Below are 21,326 nucleotides of genomic sequence, written 5' to 3'. Positions count from 1 at the left end.
TATCTGAAGGTCCACAAAAGTAATATCTAGTGAGAGTGCTCTTGCTTTTTGATGTTATAGGATTCTCTCACATGAATGTTAATACTTACTATACTTGGGGGTTACATATATTACAAGTCAGGCATATAATTTTTTGACTTCTCACTGTAAATTCAGAATTCTGGGAATTCATCTGATCTTTGAGCACCATATTTGGATTTCTGATAATTCATGCTCTGTGGTCCAGGATGTGTGATTTTTTAATAAATATTTTGAGTAAACAAGTTCTCTCTCTAGTAAATTATGTGAAAATAAGACTGACATGTTTAAAGGAAATCAGTGCATTGAAAGATGTGTTCTCTTCAGTAAAACATATAAGAAAACACCATAAGCACTGCCATACATGATCCTCCAGCATCCTGTCTCCAATAATATCCAGCAGTAGCGATATAAAGAGCAAAACATCTGTAGAGAGTACCATCCCCCTTCTAGGTTTCTGATCTATCTTCCATAAACTTAGATAATTTCCTTTCTCTTCTCAACTTTTCTCCCTCTCAACTCACATTTCTGTATCTCCATTGCTGGTTCCCCTTCATTCCATGACAGTCAAAGAGTGTAACAGGGCTGGTATGAGAAACGGCATCAAAACAGATCTTTTTTGTGTGGAGTGGATCGCCAGGACGGATATCTTCACGCCAGCCGAAAGTGAACACCTGCAAAAACATTGAACAAAGCTTTATAGTATTGCACAAAACTTTTAAGGGTAGGGGAAGCAAAAGAGATAATAATCACTACAGAGGTACATACAAAGGAAGAGGCCTGGTGTAAGGGAAAAATAAATTAAAAGCATGATGGGAGGTAAACAAGAAAGAGTATTATTAAAACAAACATAATATCCAAAAGTGCACATTTATAGTGTGATACAATGGTGCATTTCCTCTTTCACTGCTGCCAGAACCAGGCTTGTCTACGTGAAGGAAATCAGTGGGGAAAGGTACGGTAAAATGTGTCAGTAGCACAACAAGAGGTGTGTGCCTGGGGTCAGAGTGTACAGTGTATTGAGAGGGGGCTGGTGTCTGTCTAGGACAAGGGTGGGCAACCTCGGTCATCGAGGGCTGCAACCAAGTTGGGATTTCAGGATTTACCCCTCTCCAGCCTCTCACTTTTAATGGTCACCAAGAAAAAAGTGCAGCTGGGACCTCAGCAGAGCCCCTGCTCTGCTTTGTTCTGCCCTGTTCTCTCAAGAGGGTAACACCATTAGTTGTCGGGGTGGGTAAGCATTCAGAAACTACTGCTGCCATTGATGACTTCTTTTCGGGTGGCAGGGCCTGGGTCTTGCCACTGTGCAAGTCTCTTTTGCTGCTGGGGACTGGGAATACATAAGCACCGCCATACTGGGGAAAGACCAAGGATTCATCAAGCCAAGCATCCTGTCTCCGACAGCGGCCAATCCAGGCTTCAAGAACCTGGCAACCCCCCCCCCCCCCCCCACCCAAATTTTTTAAATAATGTTCAATGGACTAGTATTGTTTTCTTGCATGGCTGTAAACACTTTCCCTTGTATTGGGCTAATTTTATAACAGGGCATCTTTGTGAGAAATCCAAAAAAGGTGCTTATTTTATGATGGCCACTATCAATATCTTTAATCTACATTCCAATTCAAATTAATAAAGTAGCATTTGAGAGTTTTCTATATATATGTATGTATGTGTGTGTGCATATATCCTATCTATTTATCTTTATCATTTTTTGTAGCCTTTCAAAGCTTTCTCAAAAGCAGTAGGCTACATTATTCTTCATTGATCTTTATTTTTCGCTTTAAATATCATTCCTTAATCCAAACATAATTCAACTTATCTTATGCAGAGATTCAATCTCAGAGGAAGCTGAGGCAGAAAACAGAACCCAACATGAATTCATGTTTCACCAAACTGGCTGTCTCAAGGGAATTACCCCCTCTGCTTCAATTTTCAATATGACAATTGCACTAGTCGAATCTCAAGACTACAAGATTCTGATGATCATAAAAAGATATATATATTGTAATGAGCCGCTTGGGTGTGACACCATTTGGGAACCTTGTCAGGACACTCTGGTTTCCTCCAGTAGCTGGGGTACAGGAAATGGCAACAAAAAGAGAAAAAAAAAACACAAAAATATCCAGATCCCAATCCAATCCAGGATTTCTTGGTTTCCTAGCAGAATATTTCCAATGGCAAAAAAAAAAAGTTCCAAGTAAAGCCAGCATCAAAGTTCTACATCTCTGATATATGTAGTTCTTTTATAATCCATACAGCTTGTCCATATTTCAGTCCACAAAACCCTCAAAAGAAAACTGGGGAGAGTGTGAACCACCCCTCCCTCTCAGGCAAAGCTTTTCAAGCTCACCAGTTCCGGTCTCCAAGTTCAGCAGAAAAAAAAAACACAGGAAGGGTTTAAACTTTTCCCTTCCCAAAGCACAGCTCTGCAACACTGGGAATAACAGGCAAATAAAACTGCCAGTTTAGAGTTCATTTGGACTCCCAAAATACCTGGTAAATCTCACACACTTTCAGACAGACCCAGCATCCTGCAGCTGGATCCTGCCCAGGGTTGCCAGGTGGAAAAATTTTTTCCCACCCAATCCAACCTAAAAACAGCCCAAAACCCACCCAAACTCAAACCCCGCCCCTGACACCCCCGCCCCCGCCGTCATCGGCCCCGCCTCCCCCGTCATCGGCCCCGCCCAAAACGTCACTAACCCCGCCCAAAACATCACTAACCCCACCCCCCGCGGCCGAAAAAAACCGCCCTGAAGCCCAAAAAGCAGCCCAAAAAACCGCAACCCGCCGCGGGCAAAAATTTCCTGCGGCGGGTCGCGGAAAACCGCCCAATTGGGCGGTAAAACCGCCCACCTGGCAACACTGATCCTGTCCCTTCTCCCTCTTACCAGTAACTGGCAAATTCCTGGTACCTCCCCTGCCAGTGCTGTGTGGGTTAAAAGCAGGTATGGTTAAGTTGACCCCTCCCTCTCTCCAGCCCACTCTGAATCCATGATGTATTGTTAAGTGAGACAGGGATATTGAGCTAAATCTGCATCCTGGCCCAACCCCAAGGACTGGCTCCTAGGCTTCCGGGAAGTGACTGTAGGACTGGGCTTCCTTCTCTCCCAGATCCATTCCGGGTTTTCATCCTTTCTAGGGGTTTTGTGCCTGGGCTGAGGAAAAGAGGTTCCCGATCTCCTACTGTTTGACTTGGGGCCGGTGCAGAGCCTTTGGCTCATTACTATAACTATATATATATATATATATATATATATATATAAAACTATATATATATATATATATATACATACATATAGTAACATTGTAAATAATGGCAGATAAAGATGGCATGTCACACTTTATATGTATACCCGAGTTTGATTTGTCCTTGCCTTTCTCAGGGCACAGACCATAGAAGTCTGCCCAGTACTGTTCTTGTACTAAGTTCTGAAGCTAACGTTGAAGCCCCTTAAAATTTACACTCCAGCCCATCCCTATCTATTTAGTCATGATCAGGGCATAGACCGTAGAAGTCTGCTCAGCTCCCATTTGTTTCCCAATTACCGGCGTCGCCACCCAATCATTCTTAATTCTCAGTTCTCTGAGAGAATGAAAGAAGAGTGAGGGCTGTATAGAATTCAGACCATTCACGAGCACATTTTGCACAACATTTGTTACACCGGTGGCACCGGATTATCGTCAACAGCACGGAGGATGAAGGCAACCCTAAGATATAAACACAAAGAAATTATTGTGGTGAACAGAATCCATAAGGATAGATAACAACATTGGAAGGTGGTAGGGAGGGTTGTAGTGCAATGATGTCTTGTGCATAATATTACTAAGTGCCATCTAAGCCGGTGTAATATGTGATAACTGAGCATTCCACACACACAAGGAAGGAATTTTTAGATCACATAATAATAAGAGCAAATTATACAATTTTTAAAAAAAGAATAAAAGCATAAACTCAAAGTTTTCATTGAAGAGGTGGTACGTTAGTAATCCTGAAACCGGAAATATCAGATACCCTAGTAAAGTACAGTATTAAATTTTAACTGCCAGACCCTTGACCATTCTTCTACGATTCGGAGATCCCTTTTCATTGTTTCTTCTCCCTTCAGGGTATCCACTCTATTGGCTATTTTCGTGTCATCCGCAAAAAGGCACACCTTTCTTTCCAACCCTTCAGCAATATCTCTCAAAAATATATTAAACAGAATAGGCCACAGCACCAACCCTGAGGAACTCCACTGCTCACCTTTCTTTCCTCCGATCGGATTCCATTTACCACCACCCTCTGCCACCCATCGGTCAACCAGTTTCTTATCCAGTTCACCACTTTCGGTCCTAAGTTCAACCCTTTCAGCTTATTCAAGAGTCTTCTGTGGGGGACCGTATCAAAGGCTTTGCTGAAGTCCAAGTAGATTACATCTAGCGCACGTCCGTCATCCAGTTCTCTGGTCACCCAATCAAAGACATCAATAAGATTCGTTTGCCAGGATTTTCCTTTGGTAAAGCCATGCTGCCTCAGGCCCTGCAACTCGTCAGTTTCTAGAAAGTTAACTATCCTTTCTTTCAGCAGTGACTCCATTATTTTTCCTACCACCAAAGTGAGACTTACCGGTCTGTAGTTTCCCACTTCTTCTCTGTCTCCACTTTTGTGAAGACGGACCACATCCGCTCATCTCCAATCCCACGGAACCTCTCCTGTCTCTAAAGATCTATTAAATAAATCTTTAAGAGGTCCCACCAGGACCTCCCAAAATATACAATGCTATCAAATGCTACTTTATTAGTTTGAAGTGGAATGCAGGTATAGATATTGTTTTGACCCCTGAGTTTATGATTTTGCTGATGTGATTATTTTCTAATGGGCAACAGAAGCACCTATTGTCTTTTCAATAAGTTTCTAGAATCAGATTCAATAGTGTTCAAATGTCCACACTCAGACTTACACACTCAAAAAAAAAAAAAAGGAGTAAATGTGCATTTGTACTCATACATTTTATAAATATGTGCATTTCTCACAATTCTGCCTCTGCATTACCCAACTATGCCTAAGTGCAAATCATGGAAAAGTAGGGACATTCTTTCCATCTTATTACATGGGCATATTGTTGGATTATTTGTAGTAAATAATTAGCAGATTTTATACACACAGCTTCAGCTTTAGAAATGTTAATTTCTTTTCTTCATCTCTCTCACATACACCCCAGAATAATTCACTGCTGAGTCACTTTAAAGTTGAAGTAACAAAACATCTGTTTACTCACAGTTTGTAGTTAGATTATATTCAGACAGGCTTATATAAACATAATACTATACATTTGGATTATCAGCTCTTTCCATGTGCTTAGATAGTAATGGATGCTCACACCATAGATCCTCAGCTTAGGAGAGACCATGAGCTCCATGTGCTGTGCCTAACCCCCACAGGAAGTTGCATGGGTGTGACCTCTCTAAGTAATTCACATCAGAGGTCACAGAGTAATCACAGAGAAAAAATTGGTGACAGACAATGCATGTAAAATACAATACATTATTCCAACAAACCCCTTCTCATGCATAACTGTCATGCAATTATTAATTCATACAAAGTCCAAGCTTTATTCGCAGATTCACAAAATGTTCTCTGGGTAACGGTTTGGTCATGATGTCAGCTGTCATCTCACTGGTGTGACAATAGTGTAGACTGATGACCCCTTCTTTCGCCAGTGCTCGCACGTTGTGATATTTCGTTGCGATGTGCTTGGTGCGTGACTGAACCTTGTCATTCTGTGACAGTCTGATGCAGCTTTGATTATCTTCCATTATCTGGATTGGTCTCTGTTCAGCTATTCCAAAATCCAGCAAAAGTTTTTCAATCCACATCCGTTCTCTGCATGCTTCTGATACGGCCACATATTCAGCTTCTGTAGAAGACAGACTCACAATACTTTGTTTATGACTGGCCCAGAAATTTGTACATTTCCATACATAAACACATATCCACTTGTGGATTTATAATCAGAATGATCCCCTGCCCAATCTGAATCACAGTAACATATTAGTTTTGGGTTACTATTGGCTGAAATCTTTAATTTACAATCAATGGTACCTTTTAAATACCTTACCATCCTTTAACTGCAGTCCAATCTGATTTGGTAGGTGAGCTGACCCTTCTGCTCAAAATTCCTACTGCATTTGCTATATCAGCCCTGTATGTGGTAGTCAGATATAAAAGCTTACCTATGGCTGATCTATATTGGATGTTATCTGGTAAAGGTTCTCTTACTGTTTCATCCTTCAGAAAATCAGTGATCATGGGCGTGCTTACAACTTGGGCATCTTGCATATCTAAACTTTCAATAAGCTCATTTATTTTCTGCTTCTGGCTTAGAAGATAAGAACCATCATTTTGTTTCTCAATTTCTATACCAAGATAGTATGACACATTACCAAGTTCTTTTATCTCAACATTCAGGTTTAAATATTTTACAATGTCCTTGTACTCTTGCTCACTTTCGCTTGCAATGAGCAGATCATCAACAAAAGCTAAAATGTATGCATATTGTCCATTTCTGCACCTAGTGTACAAGCATTTATCTGCTTCACCTTGCTTAAATCCTAAATTTGTCAATATTTCATGCAATTTGTCATTCCAACATTTTGCACTTTGCTTTAATCCATAAAGACCTTTGTTTAATTTACACACTAGCTGTCTTTGTTTTGTATTTATGAAACCTGTTGGCTGTTCCATGTACAAGTCTTCAGTTATATCTCCATGAAGAAATGCTGTTTTCACATCAATGTGGTTGACTTGCATGCCTTTTGAGACTGCAATGCTCAGAAGTGTTCTAATTGTCGTGTGTTTCACTACAGGTGCAAACACTTCATCAAAATCTTCTCCATATTTTTGAAGATATCCCTTTGCGACTAATCTGGCTTTATACCTTTCCACTTTTCCTTGTGCATTCCTTTTTAACTTGAATACCCATTTGCATCCTATAGCTTTCTTGCCAGGAGGTAATTTTGTAAGAATCCAAGTCTTATTTTTATGCAATGCATCAATTTCTTCTTGTGCAGCTTTACGCCATTCAGCAGCTTCTTCTGCTGGCATTTTCTCAATCTCATCCCATGTTAAGGGCTCTTGAGCTTCTGCTGACTTTGTTAGGTAAGACAGTCTTGGGGGTGGAACACCTTTGTTTTCCCTGGATGAGCGTCTGACAACAGGTTGGTCAGACCTTTCCGCATCCTCTAAATCTGAGAGTCCTTCTCCAATTGATTCCCCTTCTCCAACTGTACTGTCTTCTTCAATGATCCTTTCTGTGTCTGCTTCCTCTGCCTGTTCCTCGTTAGATACAGATGAGTTGCTTTCAGACATCTGCCTTGGTATGGCATTTATATACACTGGCATGTCTATTATGGTTCTAGTTTCATATTCTGGATGATAAGGCTCATCTGGAATAATCCAGCCTTTATCAACCCTTTTGTTTTCATCAAAATATGTAACATGTCTTATGCCAACAATGCCAGTTTTCAGATTCAAAATTCTATATCCTTTGTGTCCTGGAGCATAGCCAACTAAAATGCCCCTTTCTGTTGTGGAATCCAGCTTATGCCTTCTTTGCTTTGGTACATGAGCATATGCTGTACTTCCAAATGTTCTTATGTGTGACAGGTTTGGCTTCCTACCATGCCATGTCTCATGTGGTGTGCGCTCAGCGCCTTTAGTTGGCATTCTGTTTTGTAGGTACACTGCTGTGAGAATGGCTTCCCCCCATAGTCTTTTAGGGAGATTGCTGACAGCATACATCTGGTCATTTCCACAAGTGACCTAAATTTTCTCTCTGCAACAGAATTTTGCTCTGGTGTATAAGCTACTGTTGTGATATGCTGAATGCCTTCTTGTTCTAGAAATGTGCGCATGCTTTGTGAAGTGAACTCACCACCATTGTCGGTCTGAAGAACCTTTGGTTTTCTTTCAAATTTATTGCTCACCATGGCTACGTATTTCTTCAGCATGTCTGTGACTTGACCTTTTTCTTTCAGCAAATAGGCCACACAATATCTAGAGAAATCATCCAAGAATATTAGCACAAATCTGTTATTTCCCAATGATGGGATATTAAACGGTCCACATAAGTCACTGTGTATTAAGTCCAGTACTTTATTACTCCTATTTCCTGTGTATGCAGGAAATGAGGGTCTCACACCTTTTTGAGTAACACAGTCTATGCATTTCTCCATTTTACCAGTATCTGCACTTATCTGAATGCCGGTGGCAAGTTGCTTACTGTAAAGATCCTGGATCACCTTAAAATCACGATGTCCCAGGCGGCGGTGCCAGATTTCCAGACTACATTTACCATCATTCTTCCTTACTTGCGCCAGATGTGAGGCTTCACCTGAAATGCTCAGTTTATAAACATCATTATGCATAAAAGCTTCAGCATACACTTCATCATTTTTAGAGATTGTGCACTTACTGTTTTCAAAATGAATCGCAAATCCCTTCTTATCTAATGTAGATACACTAAGCATATTGCAAACTGCTTGGGGAATATACAAGACATCACTTACAGGAATTTCTTTAACTTCATTAGACACTTTGAATTTTAAGAATCCAATGCCTTTTGCTTGGATCTGAGTAGTCCCTGCGTTTGCAGTTTGAAGAATGCCTTCTTCTGGACTCATTTCCTGAAAGAAATCCTTACAATTGGTTAAATGGCATGTGCTCCCCGAATCCAAAATCCAAGTACTTTCATTTGAATTATTATTTACCATAAAGATTTTTCTACCATTAGAAAGCTCTTATGTTTATCATTGCTTGGAAAATTCTTTTGTTCCATTGGCTTAGGTGAGCTAGAGGGGGTGTTTTGTGTTTCCTTACACCATTTAGATACATGTCCCTCCTTTCCACATGAATAGCAAATCAGCTTGCCCTTGGGTGGAGTTTTCCCATAGCTCCGCCTTCCTCTATTCTTTGCCAAGAAATTTGTTTCATTTCTCTCTGACTTGCTTTGAGAACACATCTCCTCTGAATCATTAATTATGCATTCCTGCCTCAGTTTTGATGCTGCCTGTTCAAAAGATTGCCCTTCAATGGCTTCATTTACAGACCTAAAAACATCAAACTTCTTTGACAGTGAGGTAAAAGAAATGCTCTTTTCAATGCATCACACATGGGAATTCCAGAAAGTTCTAACTTTTGAAATGAAGACATAAGATGCATAATGTGATCATTACACTTACTTTTATCCCTTAATTTGGTTTCATTCAACTCTGCTAACCAAATTGGTTGCTGTTTTGCATATGTAGTTGCATACATAGTTCTCAGTTTATCTAACATTTCATTTGCTGTATCTTTTGCTTCCAGCAATATGGCTTGTTTCTCTGAGAGAGCTTCCAAAAACATGCACTTCACATAATAGTTTGCATTGTCCCATTCAGCCATATTTTCAGCTGTTCTGTTTTGGTCTAAACATATACTTAATTTCTTTGCTTGAAGGAGACATCTGAATCTTAGTTCCCATTGCTGATAATTAAATTCAGTTAATTTAGGCACCTTGAGAGAGTAGAAAAATGGTGAATTTCCTCCCTCAGCCATTTCTTAGCTTTGCCTTCTGTTTGGTGTGTGGGGGGGAGAGAGAGACAGACTGAATCTTTCTTTTAAAACTTAAGAGAAAAATTTGGCTTTTTCACTGCCTGGTAATATTTCTCCCTTTTTCAATTCCTGGGCTGGGCCCATAACCCTTTTGTTGGATTATTTGTAGTAAATAATTAGCAGATTTATACACACAGCTTCAGCTTTAGAAATGTTAATTTCTTTTCTTCATCTCTCTCACATACACCCCAGAATAATTCACTGCTGAGTCACTTTAAAGTTGAAGTAACAAAACATCTGTTTACTCACAGTTTGTAGTTAGATTATATTCAGACAGGCTTATATAAACATAATACTATACATTTGGATTATCAGCTCTTTCCATGTGCTTAGATAGTAATGGATGCTCACACCATAGATCCTCAGCTTAGGAGAGACCATGAGCTCCATGTGCTGTGCCTAACCCCCACAGGAAGTTGCATGGGTGTGACCTCTCTAAGTAATTCACATCAGAGGTCACAGAGTAATCACAGAGAAAAAATTGGTGACAGACAATGCATGTAAAATACAATACATTATTCCAACACATATTGCATAGATTTATATCATTCCCGTGTATAAAACATGCTTTATATATGATCAAAGCTTTGTAAAATTACCCCTAGAAGGTAAAGATTTAGTTTCAGAAACATAAGTACTTCTACAAGTAAAATTTCATGCATACAGGTAGATGGGCAGCTAGATGAAAAAGTCTTTAATAACAGCGCTGTTGCTTAAGCAAAATGCACCTAAAATCCAATCAAATCACGATACAACCAAAAACCTAACACAGTAATGTTTTACATCAGGCATATTAAAAAACAAACAAACCTTAGAAATAAATACTAGGGAAAACCGACTCTAGAAGAGCACCACTTGCAACGCAAGTAGTGTATAGTAATACAGCTTTATCTCAAATTCTATTTGGTCAAATGTCTTATGGAGGATACATCAGGAAGAGATGGGTATGTGTATGTGTGTATATCTCTTTGTATGCTTGTTACATTATGTACTTGTTAGGCAAGATGCCCCTACAGTTTCTTTGGCATTTTCACCGGAATTTGTCCTGTTGCATCAGGCATATTGCCTGAAACGAGGTCTGCCTCTAGAGTCTTTGGGGGGGGGGGGGGGGGGGGGGCAAGTGGGCATTAGAGACATAGCTAGGTCATCTTGGGGTGTTGGTGGTGTTGCTGGTACCTAAGAAGGCCCATTTGTCCCCAGAGGATGATTTGAAGTAGGTGCAGTCCCTGAGGTCAGAGCCTATGCTGGAGGAACAGCATGTTCAAGGTGTCTCTTGGGATGAGGAGACTCTAGCGGACCCTTCGGCGGTCCCTTTAGGGGAAATCTGTCAGTGGTGCAGATTTGTAGGCGCCGGAAGTTGTCTGGACTTTTAAAGGAGGTTCTCCAAGTGCTAAAGATTTGAGGATCCTCAGGTGACCAGTAAGGGTAACCCCCTTTTGAAGGGTGTTTATAGTCCTCCTCAGACTTTTCTTTACCATGAGAACCTGAAGGAGCTATGGCTCCGGATTTTCCTTTACATATTGGTCAGGTGATGGCTCAGCTTCACCAGCTTCCCTTGTCAGATCTAGAATCTTTTAAGGTTCCTAAGATAGACTCTCTGGTAACTCTCCCCCGATCTCTCCACCTGCCATTACTGTCACACTTAAAACAACTTTAAATGACTTCTTCACACACAGCACAGACAGATATACACCATGCATATGAAGAACTGGTCTCTACGGACTTTGAGCCCCTGGGGTACTGTTTTTTGTACATTGGTTTGTCTCTTGGGGCGCAGTGAGCACTCGGGGCTATGCAGTCCCCTCTCCTCCCCCCCCCCCCCCCCCCCCCACTGGAGGTGGCCGCCCGTCCTCTCCGGTGAATTTTCTTCATGATGACCAAGATCTCAAGACAGCAAGATCTCAAGAGTCACAAGGAGCTGCAGTGGGAATCAAACTCAGTTCCCCAGGATCAAAGTCCCCTGCACTAACCACTATTAGATTGTAAGCTCTTTGAGCAGGGACTGTCTTTCTTCTATGTTTGTGCAGCGCTGCGTATGCCTTGTAGCGCTATAGAAATGCTAAATAGTAGTAGTAGTAGTAGGCTACTCCTCCAGATGCAGTCAGTAACTTTCTGAAGAATTAACTTTTCCATCTTTTGAAAATGGAAAGCCTGGATGCCAAACTGGGCTCCCCAAGAGCCTGGTGACAATTTCAGCAGACACAGTCTTTGTTTTGGGACTCTTTAGTGCATTGTGCCCAGAGCTTATTACTGAATTTGTAATCCAGAGCATATTATTTGGGAAGGGGGGGGGGGGTTGTTGTGTGTGCTGTCTTGAGATCTTGGTCATCGTGGGGGGAATTCGCTTGAGAGGATGGGTGGTTGTTTCTGGTGGGGGGGGGGGGGCGGAGAGGGGATTCGGGGGCGGTGTATTGGAGGTTGGTTACTGTTGTTGTGTTGTGCAGTTTTGGGTGCTTGCTCTGTTTTGGGAGACGGGCTGGAGTGTGGAGGACAGTACTTTAGGGACTCGAAGTCTGCAGAGACCAGTTCTTCCCCTGATTTCTCTATTTAACCTAAAACTAGCACCTCCTCCTACCTCCTTTACCCCTTCTCCTCATAATATTACCTATCTACACATCTCCATTACTCTGCATCTCCATTACTCTGCTAAGGTTAGCCTGTTTTCTCTACATTACTTTGTAATCCTATTACTATGTAAGCCGCATTGAGCCTGCTATGTGTGTGAAAGTGCGGGGTACAAATGTAACAAATAAACAAATAATTAAAAATTTGAAAATATAAACATCATAATCAGAGATATAACATTTCTATTGTTGGGAAATATTGTTTATCAATATCAAAATTAAAGTCTCAAATAGTTGAGCTCCTCAAGGAACCAGAGATGACTTAGGAAGCATATCCACTGTAAGCACTAGAGATCATTCATACACTGTATCTTCATCACCAACCACCATTAGAAGCACCAGTAACTAAAGCAGATTTCATGGAATTTTTATGAATTAGAACTCTTAAGGAAAGACCTTCAAAGCACCAGGGGGAATCAGAAAGGACCTTAGTGCTCTGGAACACATAATTACCCAGAATGAAATACATATAGGAGAACAGATAGATGTTATAGTTATATTCCAACAAAAATTTCATAAACTAGAAGAATTAACCAAAGATTTGAAAGAAAAGCAGGACGACTTAGAAAACCAACAAAGGCGATGCAATATAAAATTCTATGGTCACCATGAACCACAAGAAGAATCTGAAGATGTCATTCATATTGTAGAGGACATTTTTGCAACTTATATCCCTAATACCAAATCAAGAATCCGCATTGATAGAGTGCATCACAATCTGGGAAGACGACAGAATCAGCTGGAAATTCCCAGACCTATAATTGCCTGCTTTCATTTGTATTTTTATTTCTAGTTTTACTTTTGACGTTTTGGTTTTACTATTGTTGTTATCTGATTTAATGGATATTATACTTCTTTAATTGATTAGTACACTCTCATAAAGAACTTTACAGCATTGTAAAACTATAGAAAACTATTATTCAACCAAATTATTCCGTTTCTTAAGACTCTAGACCAGGGGCATAGCTACGTGGGGTCACGGGGGCCTGGGCCCCCGCAAATTTTGTCCAGGCCCCTGGTTTGGCTGGTGGGGGTCCCCAACCCCCACCAGTCGAAGCCTTCTTTAGCGCTGGTCTCCAGCGCAGCCGAATTCACTGCCCTGCTCTTCTTTCTTCCTGTGCACGCTGATGCTCCTTTATGTGAAACTGAGAAGGAGCGTCAGCGTGCACAGGACAGGAGGAGCAAGAAGAAAAAAGAGCAGGGCAGCGGGGGCAGCACTCAAAATGTGCCCCCAACCTCGGGCTCTGGCTCCCTCCCAACGTAAGGTCTGGCTACGCCCTTGCTCCAGACCAGCTTATTGCTTTAACAGATCGCAGCTACATTATGCTTCTATAAACACTTCAGTAAAGAGATTGTGATTGAAGAGAACCACTCCTAAGTTTCAAATATAACCATGTGACTTGAACAAGCACCCCGATGATCAGAAGCAAATGCGGGCGATAGAGGCCATTACCGCCAGTCTAGCATCCATGTTTGCCTGCACCCCAGGTTCACAGCCATCGAGTACGTGAAAAGTGCATATTTTCATTCTGAAACTTATCTCAGGGAAAACACTCAAACACGTCTACATCTGCTAGTTTGTACGCTTCTGCAACTAAAAATTCATGTGTATGGATAGACAAACAGACGCTCTTCATCATGTACTGTCACTCAAGTGAAATGCACTTAAAGGCCTAATCCTCTGAGCAATTTAAAAGAACATTTTCATAACTCACTGGATCCTGACCTGATGAGAGAATTACTTTTGAAGAAATGTGTTTAATATGAAAGAACCTTGATAATGGAATAAGGAAGAGTAGCAAACAAATACCTGCATATTCCCCCAAACAGCCTCTCCTCGGTTCTTTAAACATGATTCCATCCTTAGCATGGAACCCACGCCTCCATGTTTTGTATCAACACACTGACCTGTTCCTATGTTACGGATCTAGAAAGATTCATCACAAATTACATATTACTCTCATATCCATACCAAAGTAAAGCTAATTAAAAACATTATTGTTTTTATTAACAGAATTATGAATAGCAAGTTAAAAAAATTAGGGGACCCATTTACTGAGCCACAGTAGGCATCCTGCAGCAGTGTTCCACTTAGCGTGCGCTAATCTCGCACTGGAAAATATTTTTTATTTTCCAGCGCAAGAGGCGAGTCTGGAGGCGGACAGTAGGCGTGCCTGCCCTAATTGAGTAGAATGGGCACACTACCACATATTATCCTATTAGCACAGAAGTAGAGCGGGAGCCCTTACTGCCACCTAAAAAGGGGATGGTAAGGGCTCCTGGAGGTAAAGGCCACGTGGTAATGGGGAAATCAGAACGTGGCCATTAAAAAAACACAGACCGCAGCCATTTTTCAGCCACGCTACAAAGTGGCCACAGTGCATGACAAACCCACATGCTACTTGCAGCACCAGCAACTTTCTAGCATGCCTTAGCAAAAAGACACCTAGGTGAAAAAAGACTTATTAGTTATGTTGTTTTGATCAACTGTTTACATCAGAGCACCGTTTTCAGTGGAATTTATTTATTGAAACTTTTGTGGTATACTGTTATTTGAATCACAGTAAGCTTCATAGCAGTTTGCAATATTGATACAATACCAGAAAGATATGTGGTAGACAAATAACATTATAGTCTAGGTTGACAAAGATCCATATAGGAGATACATGAACATCATCATCTGGAATACCAAACAGTATCAGAGGCTCAACAGGAAAGTGGCTTGTGCAAACACAAAACAAATTAACTTGCTCATCACAGTTCTTATTGATCAGCTGCTATTCAAGTAGCATAGAAAAGGATGACGTGGCTGAAAAATCACCGAGTAAAGTTTATTCTCTTCCCTTGTCCAATCTCTTCTGTCTGCTTGGCATGCTTTTCCAGCTTCTCAATCAACCAAAAGCATTCTAAGGACAGGTACCACAACTACATACTCTGCTGCTCTAATCTATCCCATCCAGTTAGAAAGAGAACCCAGAATTTAGTACTGATCTGTGTAGGCTCTGCTCTTTCATTTTAAGGGGCTATTATTATGTTGGTTACAACTTCAACTGACTACAGTGCATTTTCCATCAGACCTGGATGAAATTATAATTACTCCAATTTTGAAAAACAGCAAAGAGCCTAGATATTTAGGGGTCCTTTTACCAAGCTGCGGGAAAAATGGCTCTGCGCTAGTGGCGGGGGGGGGGGGGGGGGTTTCCCATGCGCTAGGGCCCTTTTTACCACAGCGGGTAAAGAAAAAAAAAAGACCCCAACATACATGGCCATGCAGTAAGAGAACTCTTACCGCATGGCCATGTGGCAGGGAGCCCTTATCGTCACTCTGCTTACCACTGGATTATTGCTGCGCAAGCCATTTCTGGGAGGGCTTTCTTTTTCCTCCCAGAAGTGGTGTTCGTTCAGGGCGGGTTACCGCTGGCAGCCGAGTTGGGCCAGTGGTGGTAGTCCCATGAAGAGCCAGCTGTATATGCCTGGGTTGGGCTTACCGCCACTCTGTAAAAAGGCTCCTTAGCCACTAATTATAGACCAATAGCGTCTATTCCTTTCTTTGTTAAAATCTTGGAGAGATTGGCTGTGTCACAATTAATGGAGTATGTAGAACTACACAATATTTTACATTCCTCTCAGTTCGGTTTTAGGTTATTTGCTCCTTTTCAAAGCACTTAGACTTACAAAGTTATGTGGAGGGGCACAATCGAACTGGGCACCCATCTCTAAGGATGCCCCGGCGAAGGGACGAGACATGCCGTATTATCGAAACAAGATGGGCGTCCATCTTTTGTTTCGATAATACGGTCGGGGATGGCCAAATCTCAACATTTAGGTCGACCTTAGAGATGGGCGACCTCGGTTTTTGGCGATAATGGAAACCGAAAACGCCCATCTCAAAAACGACCAAATCCAAGGCATTTGGTCATGGGAGGAGCCAGCATTCGTAGTGCACTGGTCCCCCTCACATGCCAGGACACCAACCGGGCACCCTAGGGGGCACTGCAGTGGACATCACAAATTGCTTCCAGCTGCATAGCTCCCTTACCTTGTGAGCTGAGCCCCCCCCCCAAACCACCCCAAAACCCACTACCCACAACTGAACACCATTACCATAGACCTTAGGGATGCAGGCGGGCACCTACATGTGGGTACAGTGGGTTTCGGGTGGGTTTTGGAGGGCTCCCATTTACCACCACAAGTGTAACAGGTAGGGGGGGATGGGCCTGGGTCCGCCTGTCTGAAGTGCACTGCACCCATTACAAACTGCTCCAGGGACCTGCATACTGCTGTCATGGAGCTGGGTATGACATTTCAGTCTGGCATAGAGGCTGGCAAAAAATCTGTTGTATTTTTTTTTTGGGTGGGAGGAGCTTGGTGACCACTGGGGGAGTAAGGGGAGGTCATCCCTGATTTCCTCCGGTGGTCATTTGGTCAGTTGGGGCACCTTTTCGAGGCTTGGTCGTGTAAAAAAAGGGACCAAGTCGGCCAAATGCTCGTCAAGGAGGCCCTTCTTTTTTCCATTATCGAGGATGCCCATCTCTTAACCACGCCCCCGTCCCGCCTTCGGTACACTGCTGACACGCCCCCTTGAACTTTGGTCGTCCCTGCGACGGAAAGAAGTTGAGGACGCCAAAATTGGCTTTCGATTATGCCAATTTGGGCGCCCTTAGGAGAAGGACGCCCATCTCCCGATTTGTGTCGGAAGATAGGCGCCCTTCTCTTTTGAAAATGAGCTGGATAGTAACCTATGGAACTTTGTAAGTAAGTGCTTTGAAAATACGCCTCAATGTTCGCCAATTAGTGTGCGAAGCTAGTGCCTTTGATTTGGTAGACCATAATATTTCATTACATACCCTGGAGAATATGGGTATAGTTGGCCAAGTTCATAACTGGTTTTGGGGCTTTCTTACTCAAAGATCATATAGAGTTAAAATGGATGATAATCTATCTAATAATAAATGGATTAACTCATGTGGAGTCCCCAAGGACTCACCCTTATCCCCCATTCTTTTCAACATTTACATGCATTCTTTTGGATATCTCCTGGAACAACAGGTAATTCATCTTTATAGTTATGCAGATGACATAACAGTGTTAGTTCCTATTGATACTTCAGTCTCTCAATATTCTGATTTATTACATAATGTAATGAATATTTTACAACATTGAACTGCAATCCCAAATTGAAACTCAATGCAGAAAAAAAAATGTATGCTTATTAGCAACGCACTACTAGAAGAGGAACATGAGGTGACAATAAATCAGATAACCTACACTTTTCCTTCTACCATCAGAATTTTGGGAGTTTTTCTTGATTCTAGATTAACATTGCAAACGCAGATTAATACCTTAACTCAGAGGGCCTGTTTCATTATGCAAAATCTCTGATGTGTGCAAAAGTATTTTGAACAGGAACACATCCATCCATTAGTGCAATCTCTTGTTCTAAAACTTTTAGATTACTGTATCATCATTTATTTGGGTTGCTCTAAGAGTAGTAAATCTCCTGGACCGGATGGTATTCACCCTAGGGTACTGATAGAACTAAAAAATGAGCTGGCAGAGCTACTGTTATTGAGTTGTAATTTATCCTTAAAATTGAGCGTGGTACCAGAAGATTGGAGGGTTGACAATGTAACGCCGTTAAATTAAAAAAGGTTCCAGAGGAGACCCTGGAAATTATAGACCGGTGAGTCTGAAGTCGGTGCCGGGCAAAATGGTAGAGACTATAATCAAGAACAAAATTACAGAGCACATTCAAAAGCACAGACTAATGGGACAAAGTCAACATGGATTTAGTGAAGGGAAGTCTTGCCTCACCAATCTGCTGCATTTCTTTGAAGGGGTAAACAAACATGTGGACAAAGGTGAGCCGGTTGATATTGTGTATCTAGATTTTCAAAAGGTGTTTGATAAGGTCCCTCATGAAAGACTACAGAGGAAATTAGAGGGACATGGGATCGGAGGCAGTGTCTTACTGTGGATTAAAAACTGGTTGAAAGATAGGAAACAGAGAGTAGGATTAAAAGGTCAATATTCGCAATGGAGAAGGGTAGTTAGCGGGGTCCCTCAGGGATCGGTGCTGGTATCTCTGCTTTTTAACATATTCATAAATGACCTAGAGATGGGGGTAACTAGTGAGGTAATCAAATTTGCCGATGACACAAAGTTATTCAAAGTAGTCAAATCGCGGGAAGATTGTGAAAAACTACAAGAGGACCTTACGAGATTGGGAGACTGGGCGTCTAAATGGCAGATGACGTTTAATGTGAACAAGTGCAAAGTGATGCATGTGGGAAAGAGGAACCCAAACTATAACTACGTCATGCAAGGTTCAGCTTTGGGAGTCACGGACCGAGAAAGGGATCTAGGTGTCGTCGTTGATGATATGTTGAAAACTTCTGCTCAATGTGCTGCTGTGGCTAGGAAAGCAAATAGAATGTTGGGTATCATTAGGAAAGGGATTGAAAACAAAAATAAGGATATTATTCTGCCATTGTATTGCTCCATGTGCAACCGCACCTCGAGTATTGTGTTCAATTCTGGTCGCCGCACCTCAAAAAACACATAGTGGAACTGAAAAAGGTGCAGAGAAGGGTGACAAAGATGATACAGGGAATGGGACGACTTCCCTATCAGGATAGGCTGAAGAGGCTGGGGCTCTTCAGCTTGGAGAAAAGGTGGCTGATGGGGAGATATGATAGAGGTCTATAAGATGAGTGGAATGGAACGGGTCGATGTGGAGTGTCTGTTTACGCTTTCCAAAAATACTAGGACAAGGGGGCATGCGATGAAGCTGCAGTGTGGTAAATTTAAACGAATCAGAGGAAATTTTTCTTCACTCAACACATAGTTAAACTCTGGAATTCGCTGCCGGAAAACGTGGTTAAGGCGGTTAACTTAGCAGACTTCAAAAAAGGGTTGGATGGCTTCCTGGAGGAAAAAGCCAGATGTTATTGAAAGGACAAGGGAATAATACAGTATTTCTAGGATGGGCGGGACAAATTGCTTGTTCTTCTGGCCGCTGTCGGTGACAGGGTGCTGGGCTCGATGGACCCTTGGTCTGTCCCAGCATGGCGATGCTTATGTACTTATTTAAAAAGCTCCAGACTATATAAAACACTGCTTTATAGCTAATCTACTCTGAATAAATATGATAGTTTATTTATCTTATTATATACAAATCCATTGGCTTCCAGCATATGCTAGAGTTCTTTTCAAATTTCTATGTAAGGAGGTGTTGATGCTCCTCTACAAGTCATGGGTGAGGTCACACCTGGAGTGTTGTGTTCAGTTTTGGAGGACGTATCTTGGTAAGGATGTAAAAAACTTGAAGTGGTGCAAGCTACAAAAATGGTATGGGATTTGCGTTACAAGACATACGAGGACAGACTTACTGACCTGAACACATATACCCTGGAGGAAAGGAGAACAGGGGTGATAAGACACAGACGTTCAAATATTTGAAAGGTATTAATCTGCAAACAAACCTTTTCTGGAGACAGGAAGGAGTTTGAACTAGAGGACATGAACTGAGGTTGAAGGGGGGCAGACTCAGTAGTAATGTCAGGAAGTATTTTTTCACGGAGAAGGTGGTGGATACTTGGAATGCCCTCCCACGGGAGGTGGTGGAGATGAAAACGGTAATGGAATTAAAAAATGCGTGGGATAAACTCAAAGGAATCCTGGGCCGGCGGTAGTTCCGAATTAGCGAACGGTAAGCCTGAGTTGGGCTTACTGCTGCTTAGTAAAAGACCCCCACAGTGATTGATTGTAATGATTAGTCAGAAACAAACACTCCTTTCATTTTTGTAGGTGTGACCATATTCTGTTTCTTTTTTAAATGTTAGACTTTCACTAGGATTATTTTGATTTATGTCCATTCCTGCTTATTTTGCATTATTACTGTGCGATGTTCGTTTGTGCAGCATGATGCTGAAACATGGCCATGTCAGGTCAATATTAACACATCTATTAATAGTGTATTTTATATGTTTTACTATGTTTTTTGTAGGTCTGCTTGCTTTTATTAGAAAGTTTTATTCTCTTAATTTTTAGCAATTGTATTTTTTGTATTTGCAATGGTATTTTCTTTTTCACTATCAATGGGTCTTGTCTTTACCTCCACTCTCCTAGTACGTCTCTGGTATCATATGGAGTGTTTCACTCAAAAGAACCTTTTTCCACACACTGTGCTTTTTAAGTTTACCTCTCCCCAAGCGGCTGCTGGAGGCTCCACAGGTGGGTAGTGATTTGGAAGGTCCCAGGCAACCTCTGTCATGTACCATTTAAAGCTCTTACAGCGCAGGTTGTTGCGAAGCTCTTTCTGCAAGGTCATGTCCCCTGCTGAGAGATGTCTGTATTCAGGACGGCGCTGGTAAATATATTCCGCATATTCATCCATCCATACTTCAGCCACTCGCTTCAAATTCTGTCAAAGAAAATAAAATTCTTAACCAAATTTGTATCCACAATGTACTGGACTAAGGTTGGTAGCCTGAAATCCAGCGTTCAAATCCTCACTCCCATTAACACTCCTTTTGACCTTGGGCAAGTCTCATAGAAGAAAATTTGTAGCAGTGTGCTAAGAGAGAGAAGGCACATGATGCACTTATTTTTATAAAAGGCAACATATGTACCTTTATAATATTGACTCTATGAAAGTTTATCAGGCAAGTTCCCACCCACCAATCCCACTCCCTCCCCCGAGACAATTCTCAGCTAGGACAATTCCCCCCAATGACTCCCTCTCCCCCCCCCCCAGGTCATTTCCCACCCTCCCTAGCCTTTTTTTTTTTTTTTTTAAATCGACCGTAGCTTCTTTCTTGTATTGGGTCTCATAAGTCCTGGTCGTGCTTTTTTTTTTTTAATGGCGTCTGGAACAAGGAGGTTACAGCAGCACACAGATGTACACAGAGGATGTATAACAATGGAATAACTTTTCATACGTAGAGAAGTAATCTCTCTATATAAAAGGCAACACCAACGTTCTATGAAGCCTCCAGCCGGAAGTGTGAAGGGGGCGAGATATCCGGTTTCCCTATGAGTGTCTGCCC

At 41.7% G+C, this 21,326-nt stretch overlaps 1 protein-coding gene across 1 annotated transcript in view; it reads right to left on the bottom strand.

The window, feature by feature from the left end:
- The window catches only part of GALNT10 (polypeptide N-acetylgalactosaminyltransferase 10), a 293,160-nt gene that overhangs the window by 7,298 nt on the left and 264,536 nt on the right, over positions 1–21,326 (bottom strand). Inside the window, exons 9-11 of the mRNA XM_030211003.1 lie at positions 20,480–20,701; positions 14,087–14,203; positions 543–692 (exon numbers count right to left, since the gene is read on the bottom strand). Coding sequence (XP_030066863.1) covers positions 543–692; positions 14,087–14,203; positions 20,480–20,701 — 489 coding nt within the window. The remainder of the gene's footprint in view (positions 1–542; positions 693–14,086; positions 14,204–20,479; positions 20,702–21,326) is intronic.

Source organism: Microcaecilia unicolor, chromosome 8 (genome assembly GCF_901765095.1).
Source record: "Microcaecilia unicolor chromosome 8, aMicUni1.1, whole genome shotgun sequence".
Classification (NCBI taxonomy): domain Eukaryota; kingdom Metazoa; phylum Chordata; class Amphibia; order Gymnophiona; family Siphonopidae; genus Microcaecilia; species Microcaecilia unicolor.
Note: the sequence above shows the minus strand (reverse complement) of the source record. Positions and strands in the feature narration are given on the sequence as shown.